A 19,462-nucleotide genomic window follows, 5' to 3' on the forward strand; every position below is an offset into this window, starting at 1 on the left:
CATATCACCTTTTTTAAATATTGGTTTGAAAAGGGCTTGGTAAAGAATATTTGTTTGTAGAATATGGTGAGAAACAGTGATAAGCTATGGATATACAGATGTGACATTTATGTTGAATAAATTTTATGTAATCAGCTTTTTAACTGCAGCACTCCACCTAATGTGGTGGATAGGCTAAGAAATACTGTAATTGTTGAAAATTTATTGAGTATTGTGTCCAAAATCAGGCGAGAACATGAAGCAAATGGGTGGGATGTCTTATATACTTTAAGTTCTTTTTATCCGTATCAGGGTCAATAAAGTGCATTCAGTATGATTACATCAATAAGGGAAAAACATATAAATGTCTGTTTGATGATTCATGATAGCTTATTTCTTTGTATTTGTAGCTTATGATGCTCCTGCCCTGGTGACAATGCCAAAGTTAGCAAAAACCGAGAACCAAACAAATTGTTCTCAGAGAAACTGTAAGCATTTTTAAACATTTATTATTAAGTTTGCTATTCTATTGCAGTTTCCCATAGAGTTTTTAAACAAAAATTCTTAAGTGTAAATAATTTTGCTTGTATGTATATTGGATGTGATCTATATTGCTAAGACATTTGCCTACTGCACCATAGGATGGGTGAAAGATAAAATGATTGCACGGTTATAGAGGAAGAAGAAAACATGCTGAACAAAGTTCAAGCACGATTGTTATCTTCACTCCCATCACACGTGGTCAAAGTGGGTGTTAGGATTCTCCCCTATTTTAATGAAATCTTTTTTAAGATCCCCATTACAGGTATTCTTCGCTTTACGCAACTTTGCTGTAACACAATTTTGAAAAGTTAATTGTAGAAATTGTGACCTGCAGAATTTGGTGTGCAGTTTGATTTTAATCCTGAAAATAGGCTTGCAAATTAGAAATATGATGTAATTAAGAAACCAAAAACATTTGAATTTGTTGATGTAGATGGGACACTTATGGAAAAAATTTCCAAATCTATCTCTCCAGATCTCACTAAAGAACATCTTTTGGTAGCACATCGACAATGCATTAGGATTTTAATTGAAAGCAATCGTGAGGAATCTAGAATTGTCATGTTTGTGAGGAATATTCCAAATTCTCTAGCTTTGCTTCTAAAGTTTTTATAAAAAGACAAAGATTGCTGCTTGTCAACTGCATTTTGACTGCTGTCATTGAAAATGTTATCAGCCTATCATATCAGGCTCTTTCAGGAAAGAAAGCATCCTCACACTAGAATCTATATGCAGTAGTGAAACCAATTAATCACTTAAAGTGAGGGTTGTCTGCATCATACTTTAATTTTGGACAGTCTTCAGGATGCTCTTACTCCGGAGAGTTCATGCAATGTCTAAGATTCATTCTCTATGCATTTTTTTGCAACTTTTTGCTGCACGAGCACTCCAGGATTAAATAGTGCTTTTCTAATGGCCATTTTTATATGGGGGGAAAAATTTTTTTTACAGAGAAACAACACATCATTATAAAGGAGTTATTACAGATTATCACAACACTATGAAAAGTGCAACAGGATCAGAGAGTGATATTGCTTTTTAATCATCTTTATATCATTATGTAGGATTTTCCCTGCATTACAAAAAAAAAATTGCATTCATTATCTACACAAGACTATTTTTATTTGGTTGTGTGTTTTATTTTGGCAATTTTTCTGTCAGAAGTTCTCCAAAACTTTTTAAACTGCAAGATTGTGGGATTCTCAACATTTTACAATGTGTGAGCTGCTCTCTTTGATTAACACTTCACTCTTTATCCTAATTTCCACCATAGTTGATTGCAGCTTTGCTCTCCTCCTCGTCGTATATTTTTATTTTTAGAATAACTCAAAAAAAAAATTGTTCGAATAATCTAATAATGAGCTGTCAAATCATCTGTTAAAATTAATCTACTCATTAAAGTAATTATTCTTTTTTTATATATTTAGTAGGCAACCATACACGTGATATTACTGAAACATCTTCTGAAGGTGAGTTCATTTAGAAAAAGAAAAGATTTTTGTTTGTTTATGATAACGGATGAATAATACTCATTAATGGATATGCCATGCGATCAATATACTTTTAAAATTTATGTTTGAATTCAGTCAAGTTGACCCATGTTTAATTCTGACTGAACTGAATCAATCACTGGCGATTTATCATAATCGCATTTCAACTTTTTTTAATGAAATTTTATTGTTTTTAGATGACCTTCGTGACATTTTGAAAAGAAGAAAAGGCAGGCAGCCTGAAGAGAAACAGATGGATGCAGAAGGTTGGTATCTGCTGTTTGAATATGCTGCTATTTTTAAGAAAAGTCTCCCAAATTTTCAATTCACAAATTTTGCATTTTAATACATTACATTTCATATATAGACAATGAATCCATAGTCATACCTCATAAGGATGAATGACATAGTTGCCTTGCAAAAATCTGCCGTTTTCATTTGAAGAAGGGACATTACATAGCGGATGATACAGCTCGTAGTCATCGTTTCAGAAACATGCCAAACTGTTGCATTGTCATGCTGCTCCACATATGGAAAGGCAGTTTCAAAAGCTATCACAGTTTCTGAATGAGACTTTGGTGGTGGTGGAGCATTATAATCTAACCCAGTGGTTCTCAAACTTTTGCCATCCTTGGCTGCCTTGCTACGACAATGTTTATCTGGGATGCCCCAGAATAGTCTAAGAAAGAACCACTCCAAAGCACTGAATAGACAATCATTAATGTTTGCAGCTCACCACGACACAGGTTAGTGACGTCTGTAGGAGAAACGATGCTCACTTTGAGAACCATTGATCTCACCCATTGCTTGATGATGAGGCATTGCCATTTGAAATTTCGGAGACGGTATCTGTGTCCATAAAAATTTGTGATGGCTGTTAGTCTAATGGCAACATTTCATCCACATCTTTTTCTTCTGCTTCTTTGCAACCAGGGATTTCTTTTAAAAGCTAGAGGGTTTATTCGGATCCCTTAGTTGTTTCTTCATTATCGTCAAAAGCAAGTCTTGGTCATAGTTTTCCCCGGGTTTTCTTTAGCAACAATTCCATCACGTTTCCCCATGCTTCTGCTGGCCAGTAAATAACATATTTCATCAATTTTTCCCCCATTTTTGGGGAATGGAAAAGGGACTCATTCTCATTTTCAATGATATTGAAGCAACATTTTTTTTACAGCTGTTTGGTAGATCGTAATTCCCCTTGACTATTGGCTGAAGCAAAGACAATATTGGACAAAAAGATAAAAATTACAGATAAAAATATCACTTTAATTTCCCTTCAATTATTTCTGTCATTTTTAAATAGAATTATTTGATCTGCAACTTGCCTTAGGGACATTATTATTACAGTTTTAAAAAAGCCATGTTTAAAAAGGCAAACCCTGTTAATCTGAACTTTTTGCAGGTTCCGGTCCCAATTAGTTTGGATTGGCAAGGTTCTATACATTCATAGGTCATGTAAAATGTATTTTTTCAATTATATTATTCATGTCTAGGCCTATTATAATTTTAGCAAGTCTCATATGTGTCCATAATGCAGTCCCCCCCCCCCTCCCGTATTCACAGGGGTTAGGTTCCTGGGTGACCACGAGTATGGGAAATCTGCAAATTACCGAAACCATTGGATTTTTTGTATATCTCGTTCGTTGAACATCATGAGAAGAGCAGGGTGACGCAAAAGTAGAATGTTGCCAATGTTTTCTGAAAGAACATTGTGATTTCTGTTTTTTTTGTATCATCAAATATGTTGGAGTATGTTGACAAGGCTTCCTCTACCAATTTTTCTACATGTGAAGAATGTACCATAGAGGGATTTATGTCATGAAAATAATCTATTGCTGTGATTTGAATTTGCGAAGCCTATGTTACTCATGGTGAACTCTTGTCTTCCACTTCTTTATCTTGATCGCCATCCCCTTCAGTTTCAGGAGCAGTAGGCTGCATTAATTCCTCTTCAGTCAATGCCTCTGAATTGCTATTAATTAGCTGTTTGACTTCTAATATCCATTTCATTCAACTCTTCTCCACCTATCTGTTTTGCTAATGTGACAATGTCTTTTAAATCTCTTCTATCGGCTCTGTAGAAATGGTTGTGTCCTAGAGTGCACATTGTGGCGCCAAAGGTTAATCCAACCCGAGTTGACTATTTCTTTCTTATGAGCTGCCACGGCTCTAGTGATGGCAATAATGCCATTAGCGATAGTGCAATTCATCCATACCTTCAAGGCATTTTCTGCATTTGCATCCTCTTCTATTGTGTGCACAATTATCTCCATTGAGTGTAGTGTATAGTGATCCTTGAATGCTCGCATTATTCAATGATCCAGGGAAATGATCAAGGGCTGAATGATAGATGGTGTAGTAGGAGACATATGAAAGACTTCTACACCTTCAGCTTTGAACTCATCAACATCTGGGTATTCCAGGAACATCATCCGGTATCAAAAGAACTTTGAATGGCATGTCTTCACTCTCGAGGTACCTCCTGACTTCCAGAACAAAACACCCTTGAAACCAATCCAGAAAAGGTGTTTTTGTTGTCCAAGCCTTTTTGTTGTTCATCCAAAATACTGGGAGCTTTGACTTATCCTTTCACTTCAGTGCTCACGGATTTGCAGATTTGAAAATGACGGTGGGCTTTATCCTGTACCCATACACATTTTCACAAAACAACATAGAAGTCTATCTTTACTTGCCTTAAAACTAGGAGCTGGATTTTCTTTCAAAATAAAGCAGTTTCGCCAGCGTTAAACACCTGCTGAGGTGCATAATCTTTCTCTTCAATAATTTTCTGCAAAGTCTTTGGAAATTTTCTAGTTGCCTCCTGGTCGGCAGAGGCTTGATTGGCAGTGATTTTTACATTGCGTAATCCAAATCGTTTCTTATACGTATGAAATCAACCTTTACTTGCATGAAGTTCTGATGAAATAGACCTTTCACCAGTTCTTTCTATTATAGAAGAGTAAAATTTTTTGCCTTTTCCTTAAAATCAATTGGAATACCTTTTTTTGTAGCAGTCTTGTACCCACACAAAAAACAGCATTTTCTGTATGAGAAACACATGGTTCCTACAGGCATTGCATCTCCATTGTGTGTGACTTCCAGAACAAAACACCCTTGAAACCAAACCAGGAAAAGTGTTTTTGTTGTTCTTCCAAAATACGCCGCAGGTGCGACCACGGTTGATCGAATTTCAGATTCCTTTTGTTTTTATAAATCTCGCTGTATATTTATTGATTCCGTAACTACTGGCCACAGCAGCAATTGCCTTACTTTCACCAAGCGGAGTCACTATATCCAATTTGTCTTGTAAAGTTTAAGTTTTTTTGTCTTTCTGAAGCATTATCAGTAGCACTAGAAAAATGAGCCATCCTAAACACGTACAACTCAAATTTTGTAAACAAAACACGTGAATGATGATTGCTGAGTGTTGCCAAAAAAACTTCCAATAAAGGAAAAAAGCTGTGAATACGGAAACTGTAAATACGGGGGGGGGGGGGGGCAATTGTATATTTATAATACATATGCTCATATTAATTGATCACTGGTTTATTTTCAGAGCCTAGAAAACGTGTGATATCATTGAAAAGATCTGCATGTGAAATAACAGGTGAGTTTTATGCTTTAAATTAAAGAGTGTTTTCTACAATTAGTTTTTTCCTCTATTGATCAAATTCTATCTGAAATATTTTGCAGCATTATGGAATGGATTTCATCAAATTGCTCTTATGTAACAATATGGCCCTGCAGTGGGTGGAAATGGGCTGCTCTATCCTAAATAAGTGCTTAATAACTAAAATATTTTTCACTAATTTATTTTGCACCATGGCAAGTCAAATTAAGGAGCTTATTTTCAAAACGGAACATTTCCACTTTAGCTAAATTTTTGTAGTTTAGTAGTAGAAAACATATTCCTCCGGAATATGTTTGCTTTAAAAAAAAGTAGAAAATGGCCCCCAATATGTAGCAATATGGAAATGGTAGAATAATACTTAAATGTTATGATCTGTGATCAACATTGAAGGGGGTTATCTACATTTGAATTTTAGAAATGTTCCGTTTTGAAAGAAAATGAGTGGAAATGTGTTGCCTTTTGATTAAAATTAGAGCTGGTCAAGTCTGAGAAATTGGGAATTTCTACATCATCTCTTGATTCCAGAAGGTTTTATCTACCGCAGGAAAATACCCTTACTGCCCTCTTCTCATTAACGTAACAAACATGACCATACTACTGCAGAACCTTCCATAATGTACACTCCCATTACTAGACACCACTAACACATACTTCTCGTTAGTAGACAGAATTTTAGGACCCATGGGTGACCGTTATCAAGAAGTTATAGCAAAAAAAAAATACCAAAGTGTGAATGAAGGAAGTGAATATGTTCCTCTTTTGGTAGAAACTGCCAACTTTACAATACAATTTTTACTCAAAATATATTTCCATTGGACTAAACCCTGTTGCATAATCCGATAGAGCTCATCCCAAAGATTCCGAAACTTAAAAAATGTATTTTTGAAAAAAAAAATTGAACTTTTCCCTTTTGAAATTCTAACATTATAACTGAATGATATGATTTTTTTTTTATTCCATTCAAACACAGCATTCAATATAATTGACTTCCTGATATAACATCAGTTCGTTATAACAAACTTTGACTGTAATATGTTAAAGCTTGTGTGTGTGTTTTCTATGTTGCTGATCTTAGCAGCATGGTCAAATTTAAGATGTCGATTCAAATACAAATGAGTGCTAGTAATGAGACTGTGTGCCCTAGTGATGTGATGGTTAGATACTCATCTACCACCATGAAGGTTGTTGTCACGATCCCAGGTCCAAACCCGAGTTAAGATATAGATCAGATATTTTCCCTAATGAACTTGAGGTGACCACCTATAAGCAGCACCTTTAATTTCCAACCCATCTCATTAATGGCAGTAAATTATAGCTATATGGTCAGAGTTGGTGTTTGGTGAAGTAGTGATGAGACTGGGTACAACAAAATCATGTTATCTTCATAAACTTGACATTTTAATGTGTAATTGTATGTTACGTGTGACAGTGATAAATTTTTGATATTTAATCTCATTTCATAGGCTATTAAAATTATTTTAGATCTGTATGTTATACAGTGAAAACTGTCCAAGATGGGCACTATTTGAGACAAAAACCTGTGTAAACAGAATCAAAATATAGGGGGGGGGGGGGAATATAGGGAATCAAAATATAGTCTGGTCAATGTGTGATTAGTGCTTTTATTTGCAACGCTATAAAATGGAAATCTGTCTAAAACATTATTATTTCAGTCTATTCTGTTCTGTTTTATACAGGTTTCACTATATTACTATGTTTATTAACATGCCTCCTCATTATAAGACTGATTTCACAATTTTGTTTCAGAAAATCATCCAAACATAACCATCACTGTGAACAAGAATAAAAAAAATCAAGGTAATTTTTTTCATTTTAGCACAAGTGTCTCATTTAATTGAATTGGCATATTTTAAATGTTTTTTAAATACAGTAAAGCGTGTAACTAATGCAGTGTATTGCGATGGTGATGGACAGCTGAAAACTGGGCCTATTCATACATTATATACATATACTTCCATGCATTCAAATTGAAGCGTACACAGTGGTGAACATATTTACACTTTAATATATAATGTGGATAAACATGTTTTACTATTGAATATATAATGATGACGGGTACAACAATAATTAAGAACTAAACTAAGCATATTCGTTTTGTTGTGCGTATTGTGAAGGCAGCTTTGCGCATTGAAACGCTCATGTGGGTTCGGAACAGTGAGTGAGCAAAAAAGTTTTTCCATTTTTTTTATATATATATATATATTTTTTTGTTCTTTCCTTATTACCCAGATGGTACATGTACTGCCATCTGTTATTGGGTTCAACTTGATCATGGTCTCCACAGCATCAAATCACAAATTGTCTTTTAATTTCCCTTTGTTTTGAAAGGGAATTTTTTTATGCAAGACATTTCCTAAGTAAGGGCTTTTAAGAGTAAGTAAGAGGTATTTGGTTATACATTAACGGGTATTTTTCGCTATCAGATAAAACTGTCAGTCTCGTGGTGTCTATTATCGAGATGTCTCAATATACTGTAGAGGCTGTAGAATAGAAAAAAAATTTTGCTTGCCATTTTATTTGCACTTATGAAACCTTTTGAAATCAATTTGTAAAAATTATCTTGGATGACCAGAAACTTTATCATAGTTTGGATAACCAAGGTCCTAGTATATTGTGAAACTTTTAGTTTTTATTTTCATATTTTGCATGTGAAATTTGAAATCTCTTAATTGTGTTATTTTATTTACTTTTCTGAAGTATGTGATGACTCTCCTGCACCAAAAACTACGATTATGATGGAAGAGAAAACTGAAGGTAATATTATTTTGTTATCACACTTTCTGAACGGTTTCAAGTTTGTTTTTGAAAGTTTTGTCCACAGGATGCTAGGCTTAATCACAGAATGTACTATGTATGAGAGCATTCTTCAACTGTTTTTAAAACACCCAATTGGCCATTTTCTTCAGAAGTGCAACCTCTCATGCTACAGTGGTCTTTCTGAGTAAAGCCAAGATCTTCTTGGGAGGTGTACAGAAAACGATGGCACAAATATTTGCAAACTTGTTGAAAAATTAAGAAGTTGGTGTAAATCAACCCTTTTGATTTCACATTATTTGTATTTTTAGTCCAGAAAGCTCACGCTTTAATTTTGAAAACTTCAAGGTTATCTTGAAAGTCAATTTTATATTGTTTATTGGGGGAATTCACTTTATGCCTCACAGCAGGTAAGCTGCATCCAATGGACAGAGAAGGATAAAATTGCTTTTGTTAGTGTATATATATATATATAATAGTACAGTCAAATACAAATACAACGCCACAACAGGCGTCATTAAAGCAATTCCCATTTCGAAAGTATAGACGAACGAAAATTTCACCCCCTTGACTCCAGAAACATGAATATGCAAATTGACATTTTTCTTTCTTTATCACCTGGATCCCTTATATAGCTATCTAAGTTTGCCAGAAATGTGAATGTGTATCCCTGTTGACACATGTTACAAAACATTTCAGGGAAATAACTTCCATACAGTAAGTAACATGGGCAGAGTAAATCTTCAAACACTATTTCCCTTTCTTTTTTCTAATAATTTGCATATTCATGCATCTCGTGTGAGGGAGCACAGTATCTTCAGTTCTGTGCTCAGATGGTAAAATGTTATGTCACTTTTGCCAAAAAAAAAGAGTTTATGAGGAAACAATGAAGGTGAATTGTAATAAGTCAAAAAGCCACAGTATCATATGTTGGCAAAATATTATTTACAAATTTTTCATCCTGAAATTTTAAAGTGACAACATTTTGCCATCTGAGCACAGAGTAGCAGGGATCGATTTGTGTCAAATAACAAATTTTAGATAAGTTTAAAAGTAGAGTTGATGTATCTTTGTTGTTTGGTCAGAACATAACTCCGAAATCACATTTTTAAGATATAGCATTTTCATTGTCTAAAAATCAGAAATCATACACGCAAATGAAAATATCATACGTCAGATTGTTGTTTAGCCGTACACACGTATTTGTGCATCTATCTCACTTCTAATTAGTTATAATTAACAAGACCTACTACTAGATCAAAATGACATTTTTTGGAGATATCATGTTCTGACCAAACGCCACAGGTATTGGCAGAGGGCCAGACAAATCAATCGCCTGACATGCCCAGGGCATGTAAAAATTTTGACTGGGCATATATTTTTTTTCAACCTCATGCACGACTTCAGTAGAGAAAATACTGATTGGGACATGTATATTTTTGGGGATTTAGCCAGCCGTGTATTGGCACCTTGGGAATTTTAAGGCAAACGGGAAGCTGATACATCGTTATTTCAAGCATCTAAGAGTTAAGATAACATTGTCTTCTTGTTTTTCTCCTATTTTAAATTCTGATTTTTCAAGAATTCTTTTCGTTGATTTGAGCATGATTTTCATACACATTTCCAAAAATCAATCTGTAAAACCTAAAACACTTTTTAAACAGACAACCTCTGCTCTATATATTGATATTATTATTCATTAGATGTGTTGCCTCTCTTACAGGAGAATCTGATACAGCTTCAAAAGTTGCCAGTGTATCAAAAGAAAAGAAAGTAAAAGGTATGTGAATGCGATTCAATATGAGACAATGTTTTTCTTAAATTATTTTTCTTTTAATTCAGCTCCTGTGGTAACTTATATATCGACATATATATGTGAAGTATTCATAGAACTTGATGCTTAGGGGATCTGAATATTGACAAATAGGTCACAAATCGTTTACTTTTTGTTATCAATGTTTATTCGGTATTTCATTTTTGTCCTTAAATGACAATTGTGTTGCGAGTTCGATACCCGGTTCGGCCTTGTCAGAAAACTTTCCTGACGCAGAGGTACAGCAGAAATTGTGACATGCCACATAAGAAGATTGTTACTGCAGGGAGTCCCACATTGAGGGGTCAGCACACCTACCTCTTGATGAGTATAAAAAAAGGCTGCCGTTCAGGATCGGCAGGTCTGGTCTAATTACCCCTCGTGTGCAGGAAATGGCAGTGGTGCGACAAAAATGATCAGATTAAATGACAATTAGCTGGCTCTTGGATGATATACAGGTGCATAGCAAACGAGGGGGGGGGGGAGTATGGCATATTACTGGCGAATAGGTGATCCTAGAGGTATACTTCCAATTTAAAAAGTTTCCTAACAATATGTCATGTTTCATGGGGTTAAATTAAAAAGTTAATACATACACATAGTTATTAAAATTAAAAAATTAACTTTTGATACAGTAACTGTGTGCCTCAGTGAGAAAATTGTTGCCCTGTCTCTCTTGATGCCAGTAAAAAAATTACATATCTTCTAAGTGCAATATTCACTGAGATATTTGAATTCGAAAAACTGAGGAAATTTGAGGGAAGAAACATAATTTAATGCAAGTAAAATAGTTTTCCTGCATTTAACCCTGTTTTTCCCAACTTTCCTCAATTTTTCAAATATTGCACTTAAAACAAACATGGAAATAGTTTTTGCTGGCATCAGGAGAGATAGGACAACAACTTTCTAATTCAGTTTTTGGGCACCTGGGGATAGTACAAAGAAGTTGATTTTTTTTACTTTATTAATTATACAACCCTGTGTCACATGAATGATGCATCTGAGTACTACACGTTATTGTGAAACTTTTTCCAACTGGAATTACACCTCTAGGATCAACAGTTTTCCAGTAAAATGCCAATTCCCCCCTATTTGCTATGCATCCTGTACATATGGTTCCTAAAGATTCAGACTGCACACACACCTTTCAGTTAAACTTTTAATTAGCCTGCCATCACGTTTCTTTATCATTTACCATAATTTTAGCATAGTTTGAGTGTTATTTGCATTAAAAGTATTTAAAACAAAAAAAAATCTGTGATTTTACTGTTGATTTATTAATTCTTGGTCTTTTTGTAGAATGAAATTATGTAAATTTATCTTCATCTTATATGTCATTCTGAAATTATTTTTGTTTTTTTTATCAGATGACCTGCGTTTCAAAATCAAAACTCTGGAAGAAATTCGCAAGGAGAAATCAGGAAAAAGTTCAGCTGAGGCTCCCAAAAGTATGTAAAATCTGCCATGTTCATGTATTGTGGAATATATTGTATTATGGTTGATTGCTGAGAGAGGGATTTACAACCAATAACCAGACTCTGATCACATTGACCAAAAATTTTTATATTGGTTACAATATGAAGAATCAGCACTTGGCAATTATGACAGCATTAAGCTGCACTATACAGGGTGTTTGCAAACTGTTTAGAAAAAATAGAGGGAGGATAGTACCAACCAAGACAAACAATCTGTGGAGTTGTATTGAAAATGAAGATGCCATCTATATCTGTGGTTGCCTCAAGCTTCGTAAGGAAAAGATCTTGTTTATATTCTTCCCCTTCCGGATCAAAACCATAGACCTGATGACAACCTTCAACTCCATTCTGACTTTGATGTGTACCTCCAACCCTTCAAATTTTTTCTGAGCAGTTTACACGCACCCTATATACATGGTGTATAGGTAGCAGGGCATTCTACTGGTGAACCATTGATCCTAGAGACCTTTCCTGATTAAGGGGTGCAACAGAAGTTGCGACATTACCACAGAAAAGATTGCTACTGCAGGAAGTCTGACACCAAGAGGTTAGCGCACTAGCCTCTCTGTTAGTATTTAAAAAAAGGGCTACCGTTCAGAGTCTACAATAAATTGTAGATCCCAGTCTAATTTGCCCTCGTGTGCAGAAAATAACTGTGGTATGTCAAAAATTATCAAATGGTCCTAGAGACATACTTCCAATTAGAAAAAAGATCCAAATAACGTGCAGTACTCAGATGTCATTCATGCTGCCAGGGGTTGTGTGGTTATTTGAATAGAAAATTAACTTTTTTTCACCGTCCCTGTGTGCCCAAAATCCAATAAGGTGGTTGCTGTGTCGCTCTTGATGCTGAGAGCAGCTCTGGGACAACACTGGGAATATATGAAAAGCCAATTTTTTAAATTTAATAAATACTTGAAACATGAATGTCATATTTATGGTACATTTTATTTGGATATTTTTTCTAATTGGAAGTATGTCTCTAAGATCAGGGGTTTGCCAGTGAAATGCCATACCCCTGTTACCTATACAACCTGTATATGTGAATATGAAGTAAAACAACACTTTCAACTGATCACCGAGAATTGAATGCAACCCAATCGGGTTGCAGTTACATATAGTGCGCTATCATTTACGACCTTCATTAGTTTGTATATGTCTGTTCTCTTTTTGGAGAAAATAGTTTTATCTAAGAGACGAATATTCATATTTTATCATTTTCATAAGCTGTAAAGAATCAGTGTTTCAACTTCATTAAATTTCTTTATAAAATTGTGATTTCAGGCAAAATTATAAAACTGAGTCACAGGGCATCGCCAAAGAAGGAAACGACAATATCCACTCCTCCAAAAACATCTATTGAGGAACTTACTAACAAAGTTGATCAGACATCCATTGTCTCAAGACCAAGGGTTAAACGGCCTGCGAGGGAAATATATCAAGTAAAGGCTGTTGTAATGAGTAAGCATACCCAGTTTATTATTCCCCTTTGAAGAAAGCAAACTTGAAAGTATCATTTTGTTTCTTCATATGGTTCTTTAAAGTTGTGAAAAGTCCTTATGATAAAATGTTGATTTTCAACTCCATAAAAGTCCTTGAAAATCTCCTGAAGCGCATGCAAGTGTTTGAAAAAGTATCAGGTTGGGCTGCATCAGCAAAAGAAGGCGGTTACTCTTGCATGCACATCAGTTTTGAATCAATCTTTTCATACTGCGGGCTAGATATGTGGAATGGTTAATGCTTATGGGATATTAATCATTTCCATTCTTTAAAAATGAGCACCACTCGAGTCTATCGCCATCTATGGTAAATTTACTACCTAGTGAGTTGTGCCGGAAGTGTAAGTTTGTGTGTTTAAAAAATAGTCTGAGTGTGTATCTAGTGGTGTCTGATTTTTTGGTGCTGCCATCTGTATTTCAGAAATATAGTGAAATGTATGCAGCCCCGAAGTGTAATGATTTAATTTCATTTGTAGGTCTGTTGCTCTCTGTGGGGAGACTTTTAAATGGGGCGATTGGCTTGCATCTGCACCTCAAAGTTGGGAACCACAGAAAACCAACTTCAGCCGACCATCACTGTGCTTTAAAATACTGAGATATATTAATTTTAAGTTTGCCCCATGCGGCGTTGGTTAGTGAAGCCTCAGGCCAGACGAAGATCCAAGCACAGATTGTTCATCTTTGTACTTGTAGTCAACTTACCCATAAACTATAAGGGTAGATCAAATGAGAAATGGAACAGCTGCCACAGAACGAAATGGATATGATTTATTTCAAACGTAATTTCCAAAGCCACACAAGCACTTGTCCCACTGGTTCACCAAGTTGTAAAATCCCTGCTCATAGAAGTAAGTCTTTTAGCTGAAATTCAAACCAATGTCGAACATTGTCCATGACTTCACTGTCTGAGTAAAAACTATAACCTTTCAATACCTTTCTCAGCTTCTCGCCACCAAAAGAAGTCGAAGATGGTGCAGAGTAAGGGCAAAGGCATTCTGACGTATTTTTTTTATCAAGAAGGACCGCTTTCCCTTGAGTTTCTGGACTGGGGTCAAACTAACAATGCTACTCAGCTACTGCAATACCTTGCACCATTTTCATGCAGCAATGGAGGCCAGCTGCTCTCTGGAGTAGTTTTGCTGCATAACAACGCATGGCCACATGCAGCTGGTTTTATGCAGCACACTTTAGCAAAGTTTTGGTGTGTTTTCACCCACCATATAGCCCAGATCTATCGCTATGTGACTTTCAGATTTTTGGTCTGCTGAAAAGATATTGAAGGGTCATTATTTTTACTCATACAGCGAATACACAGACAATGTTCAAAACTGGTTCTGATTACAGTCAAGGGACTTCTACGAGCAGGGTATTCACCGCTTGGTGAAACAGCAGCACAAGTACTTGTGTGGTTTTAGAGATTATGATAGTTTAACTATAAATCGGATAATTTCTAGCTACTTCTAATCACTCATGGTTTGCCAATGTCAATATACAATGCATCAATGTGATGCCTTTGATAAAATTTATTGTTTCTTCTGGGAGGCACGACTCATACTTTGAGAATCGCTTGTATTGATGTACCATTGTTTGTGCCTTTATAATGCTTCAAATGTACTTTTCTTAACCTAGTTTTTGTCTCTCATGGTACAGGTAACGGACTCAGTCCTACCAAACAAAAGCATTCAGAGAGCCCTCTCAAAAAGGTAAGGTAACAATCTCATATATTTGAAAAGCAAAAAGAAATTTGTCTTTGTTTGTCATTTTAACTATTGTACCTGTTATTTTACAGGCCAAGCTATCACCCAACCAGGAGAATGGTCTTGCAGATCACCAAAACTCTTCCCCCAAGAGTGGAGGTCAGTGTTTTGGTCACTTAATTTTGTATTTACATAAATGAGTGAAAATTTGTTTCCAAGTTCAAAACGACGTCTTGAGTTCTTCTTACCCCCTGCCTGCTCATTTCAGCGTAATTTTATTATGATATTCTTGCATACTCTGGCATACTTCATTAGCACTAGTTTTGTAATTTGGATTCAGTGATTGCATCAATCAGATCAGAAAATTCCAGAGATTCACTTTTATTGGGGTTTTCTATTCTGGATGGGTTACTTGATTCACCAAACAGACTCTCCTCAGATCAAGGTATCCAGTTTGAGACTTTATTTAAGGCTCTAACCAAGTTCTGGGAACCACTCACCACAGGATCAAATCTTACCATACAGAAACAAATAGTCAAGTAGAGTGCTTCTGTGGAGATCTTATGTCTGCCATGGAAGCTCATGCAACTAATTGCTGGGTAACAGTACTTCCTATGATTCTGAGATTCTGGTGGGTTTTTGAGCCACCTGGAAGGAGGAGGAGTTGCTAGCCATCACTAGAGAAATGGTGTATGGTGCACCAATTTGACTTCCAGGGAGTTTTTCGTAACTAGCCATAATCTTACAGATCCATCAAACTTCATAGACTAGTTAAAAACCGCTGCAGTGGTAAGATGCTCATCTACCACCACGAAGGTTGCTGTCAGGTCTGAACTGGGTGAAGAATATATATAAAAAAATTTCCTAACAAGCTCAAAGCAACCACTGATAGATGGTACCTTCATTTCCAACCCAACTTGTTAACAATAATAAATTCCACTATAGCGATATGGTCAGAGTTGGTGTGTGGTGAAGTAGTTAAAAAGTGCCATGGAAAATTTAAGTCCAAGACAGTCTTGTCACTAAGGAAATTGTGCTGTTTTCATCAGCAAAGACTTGCTGTCCTGTGCACATGTTTTCCTACACACAAGAGAGTAAAGAAATGCTTAGAGTCTCCATATGAGGGACCCTATCAGGTGCTTTAAGATCTGAAAAAATCTACCAAATTTTGATAGAATGTCGACCAGTGTTTGTAAGCATTGGCAGGGTTAAATCGGTTTACATCTCTGATGATGATCTTTCTGTCCTCCACTGCCCACAAGCCTTCCAGTTGCAAGGACCAACCAGCCATGGTAGACGGCTCAAGTTTCGCATATGGCTCTTTCTCCTGCAAGGAGCTCTTTCACTATCGCTGGCGGGGAACTATGCGTGGGAACTCTGTCAAAGCTGAACAGGTGGTCAAGACCATCAATTATAGAAAGTTGGTTCTTGAATGCTGAACGCAAATTATCGATGTTGTTGGAAATATGTTTTTTATGGTTTTTATTTACACTGTATATACATTAAATAATTGAAAATATTAATTCACGCATGTCACTCCCTTTTTCTTTGCCTCCATAGCTCTTTGTAATCTTGTTGAATGGCTGGAAAGCTGTTTCAGCAGAAGTAAACAACATTGAAATATTATAACTATTTCCAAGCTGTTCACTTTTTTTCCCACTCATGTCACCTTCTTCAAGAATGTCTCATAATATATACACTATCATCCCAGTTTTTCTTTTTTTTCATTAAATTATAGAATTAATGCACAAACACCATTTAGCAAATATTGTTACTTTCATAAACATTAATGGAGTTTGGCGCATAGAGATTCAAAATTCTGTAAAAGCGATTTGTCATGTTTTTTTTATGTGATTGGAGTTGCCAGCTGGTTTTTATTATAACTTTTTACATTTTTTTAATGCTTTTAAATTATTTTTCTTATTGTAGATTATTCTAAGTTAAGTGAGCCGTCTACTGATTTCAAAGCTTCCAGGAGGATTTTACGCTTGCAGAGATCGTCTGATGCATTGGGAAACACTCGTAAATCACAAGACCCTTTGGCAAAACTGACACAAGAAGACGACTCTAGTCTCAAGCTTCCAGGCACCAAAAAAGAAAAAAGGTATGTGTGTGGTCTCTCTCGAATATGACAATCTATCGTAACATATATTTTGTATTTTAGAATTCTTTTGTTTTTAATTTCTATTGGCTGTCTTAAATTGTTTGCACGTCAGATATTTTTGCAGCCGTTGACTTTAGAAACATAATTTCAATTACAAAAGTTTTCAAATGGTGTGTTTTTACTAGAAATGGCTGAAATTTTCCAAGGGGTTTGTATAAATTACAGAAAGTTTTTTTTCCTCATGTGCTATAACTTCCAATTACTAAAGTGTGATAAAGGAATGTTTGGGAAAAACAGCATTAAATGCGGGTAAAACAGATTTTCCACATTTAACACTGTCTCTTCCCAATTTTCCTCCGTTTTTCGAATTCAGATATCTCAGCGAATAATGCATTTAGAAATGTGTAATTTTCTTTTGTTGACATCAGGAGAGATGGCAACGACTTTGTAAGTAGGTTTTTAAAAGCACAAGGTGTCTTTTTAAAAAGTTATCATTGTTATTTCAATAACTAATACAGCCCCTTTCAATATGAATGGTATATCTCCAGGATAGATGTTTCACCAGTAAAATGTCATATCCCACTCTATAATAACTATTCTCTTTTTTTCTTTTCTCTTACAGCATCAATTTATCTGGCTTAGGTTCTTTTATTCGCCGCCGTCCACCAACCAAGACCATGCCACTGACGAGAGAGGAGGAATCTAAACCTGTTGAAAGTTCCATCGAGAGCGAAGAAGAGACAAAGTCCAGTGCGCTAGATATCTTCTTCCAAATTAACAAACAGTCTCCCCTCGATGTTACCACAAATGAATCTGTTCCAGCCACAAATTCTTCGGAATCAGATTTTACAATCGGCGATGCTGTGACCAGACCATCCACAGAGAAACTTTCTGAGAAAAGTCTTCAAGAAACCTTTCCAGAGACAACAACAGAAAACTCTAATGATGATCTCTGTATCGCCATAAACAGTGTAAAGAATACAGAGATCTCAGAACATGAGGAAGTACCTGAGATAGAGGACAGAGCCGTTACAAAAGTGGCTGAACATTCTATATCCGTCGAAGATGTTGACACGTTCTTGACTGAGAGTGACGATTATGGTGACTTCTACGAGAATGAAAATTCTGTGGAACAGACTGAAGACATATTTCAGGAAATTGAGGAAATTCTCAAGAGCTGATGCATTTCTTTTGAGTGTGTTCATACTCATGTTCGATTGTGTAGCACGTTTTTGCCATATCTCATTTGAATAAATGGATTTAGGACGGTAAAAATAATTCATCTGTTTCATCGATTTTTGTCGATTTGGGGCATCGTACTTTTCTCATGTGTGCGCCTCTCGTTCTTCCAAAAATTGTGATTCTACCTCTTCCAGCACTCTGTGATTGAAGATTTTTTTCATTCATTTCTGGCTCACCATCTCGTGAAATTAGAGTTTTATTCTAGGAATGTACTGGAAACGTGCGTGTTCATCAATGTTACATGCCCAATCTCCATCTTCTGATATTAGAAATCACAGCATCATTTCACGAAATAATCATTTCATCGCCACGAAACACTGTAGATGGAATCATTGTAAAAGCATGTTGCAAAATGTATATATATGAATCGATCACGCAGGAAATATCAGTTTTTGTCGATTCCTGTTTCATCATTACGTTATCCTTATGATTTCTCATTCGTTATCAACACCTTATGTAGAACATGAATATGATGTTGTACATCACGATTGATATTTCATCAAACTTTGATGCGTCTCTTGCCATACACAAATAATTATGTATATTGTTCTCTACGTCATCGTTCCCAATATCAAATGTAAAGTCTTAATGCAACTGCTTAAAATATATTATATGGCAGTTGGGGTGTAGTTGTATGAAATTGCCGTCCATGGGAAAAAAAAAAAAGTTCTCTTATATGGGACGTGTTAAAAAAAAAAAAAAAAAAAATTTTGAGAAGTTGTGACCCCCAAATTTTGTGACGACTAATTTACTTTGGTCACCACCAAAAAAAAAAAAATACATACAAAAAAACGCTTTGGTAAAGAGTGTAAATCAGTGGTTCCCGACCTTGGTGTGCTTAAGCGATGCATGTGTGATTTTTAATGAGCGTAAATGAACAGATCGTCAAAAGCTACTATTTCATCTGTTTTGATACACACCAGCTTTTCTGTTGTTTCTGGCCAACGTTGTGATGCCAACAGGGATCGGGGCCACCGATGCGGATGATGACATGACAATTGCTCAATGTGTTTTTCCTGGAAGAGTGTATGTGTGTGTGTTCGAACACAATAACATCTGTGTCAAACCTGATGAAAATGGTCAATTGGTTTATCAAATATAATTTGTCAAACTCACTATCCAAACCATAGGTTTTCATGTTCATCAGGGGTCGCCAACTTTCATTTGACTAGCATGATTTTTCATCAGCTTGGTTATTTAGACGTCCATAATGA

General features: G+C 35.6%; 1 protein-coding gene across 2 annotated transcripts in view; it reads left to right on the forward strand.

The window, feature by feature from the left end:
- LOC149071724 (uncharacterized) overlaps positions 1-18,936 on the forward strand; it is a 36,429-nt gene extending 17,493 nt beyond the window's left edge. For both annotated transcript variants that reach the window (XM_089247865.1, XM_089247866.1), the window contains exons 9-21: positions 390-467; positions 1,950-1,991; positions 2,210-2,278; positions 5,569-5,619; positions 7,411-7,461; positions 8,362-8,418; positions 10,142-10,198; positions 11,599-11,679; positions 12,991-13,167; positions 14,856-14,908; positions 14,995-15,061; positions 16,832-17,006; positions 17,629-18,936. In XM_089247865.1, coding sequence (XP_089103991.1) covers positions 390-467; positions 1,950-1,991; positions 2,210-2,278; positions 5,569-5,619; positions 7,411-7,461; positions 8,362-8,418; positions 10,142-10,198; positions 11,599-11,679; positions 12,991-13,167; positions 14,856-14,908; positions 14,995-15,061; positions 16,832-17,006; positions 17,629-18,187 — 1,517 coding nt within the window. In that variant the 3' untranslated portion in view covers positions 18,188-18,936. The remainder of the gene's footprint in view (positions 1-389; positions 468-1,949; positions 1,992-2,209; positions 2,279-5,568; positions 5,620-7,410; positions 7,462-8,361; positions 8,419-10,141; positions 10,199-11,598; positions 11,680-12,990; positions 13,168-14,855; positions 14,909-14,994; positions 15,062-16,831; positions 17,007-17,628) is intronic.
- Positions 18,937-19,462: the final 526 nt, after the last annotated feature.

This window comes from Pholcus phalangioides, unplaced genomic scaffold, assembly GCF_987345545.1.
Source record: "Pholcus phalangioides strain wild (caught in Gottingen) unplaced genomic scaffold, Ppha-v1.0 ptg000018l_1, whole genome shotgun sequence".
In the NCBI taxonomy this organism is placed as follows: domain Eukaryota; kingdom Metazoa; phylum Arthropoda; class Arachnida; order Araneae; family Pholcidae; genus Pholcus; species Pholcus phalangioides.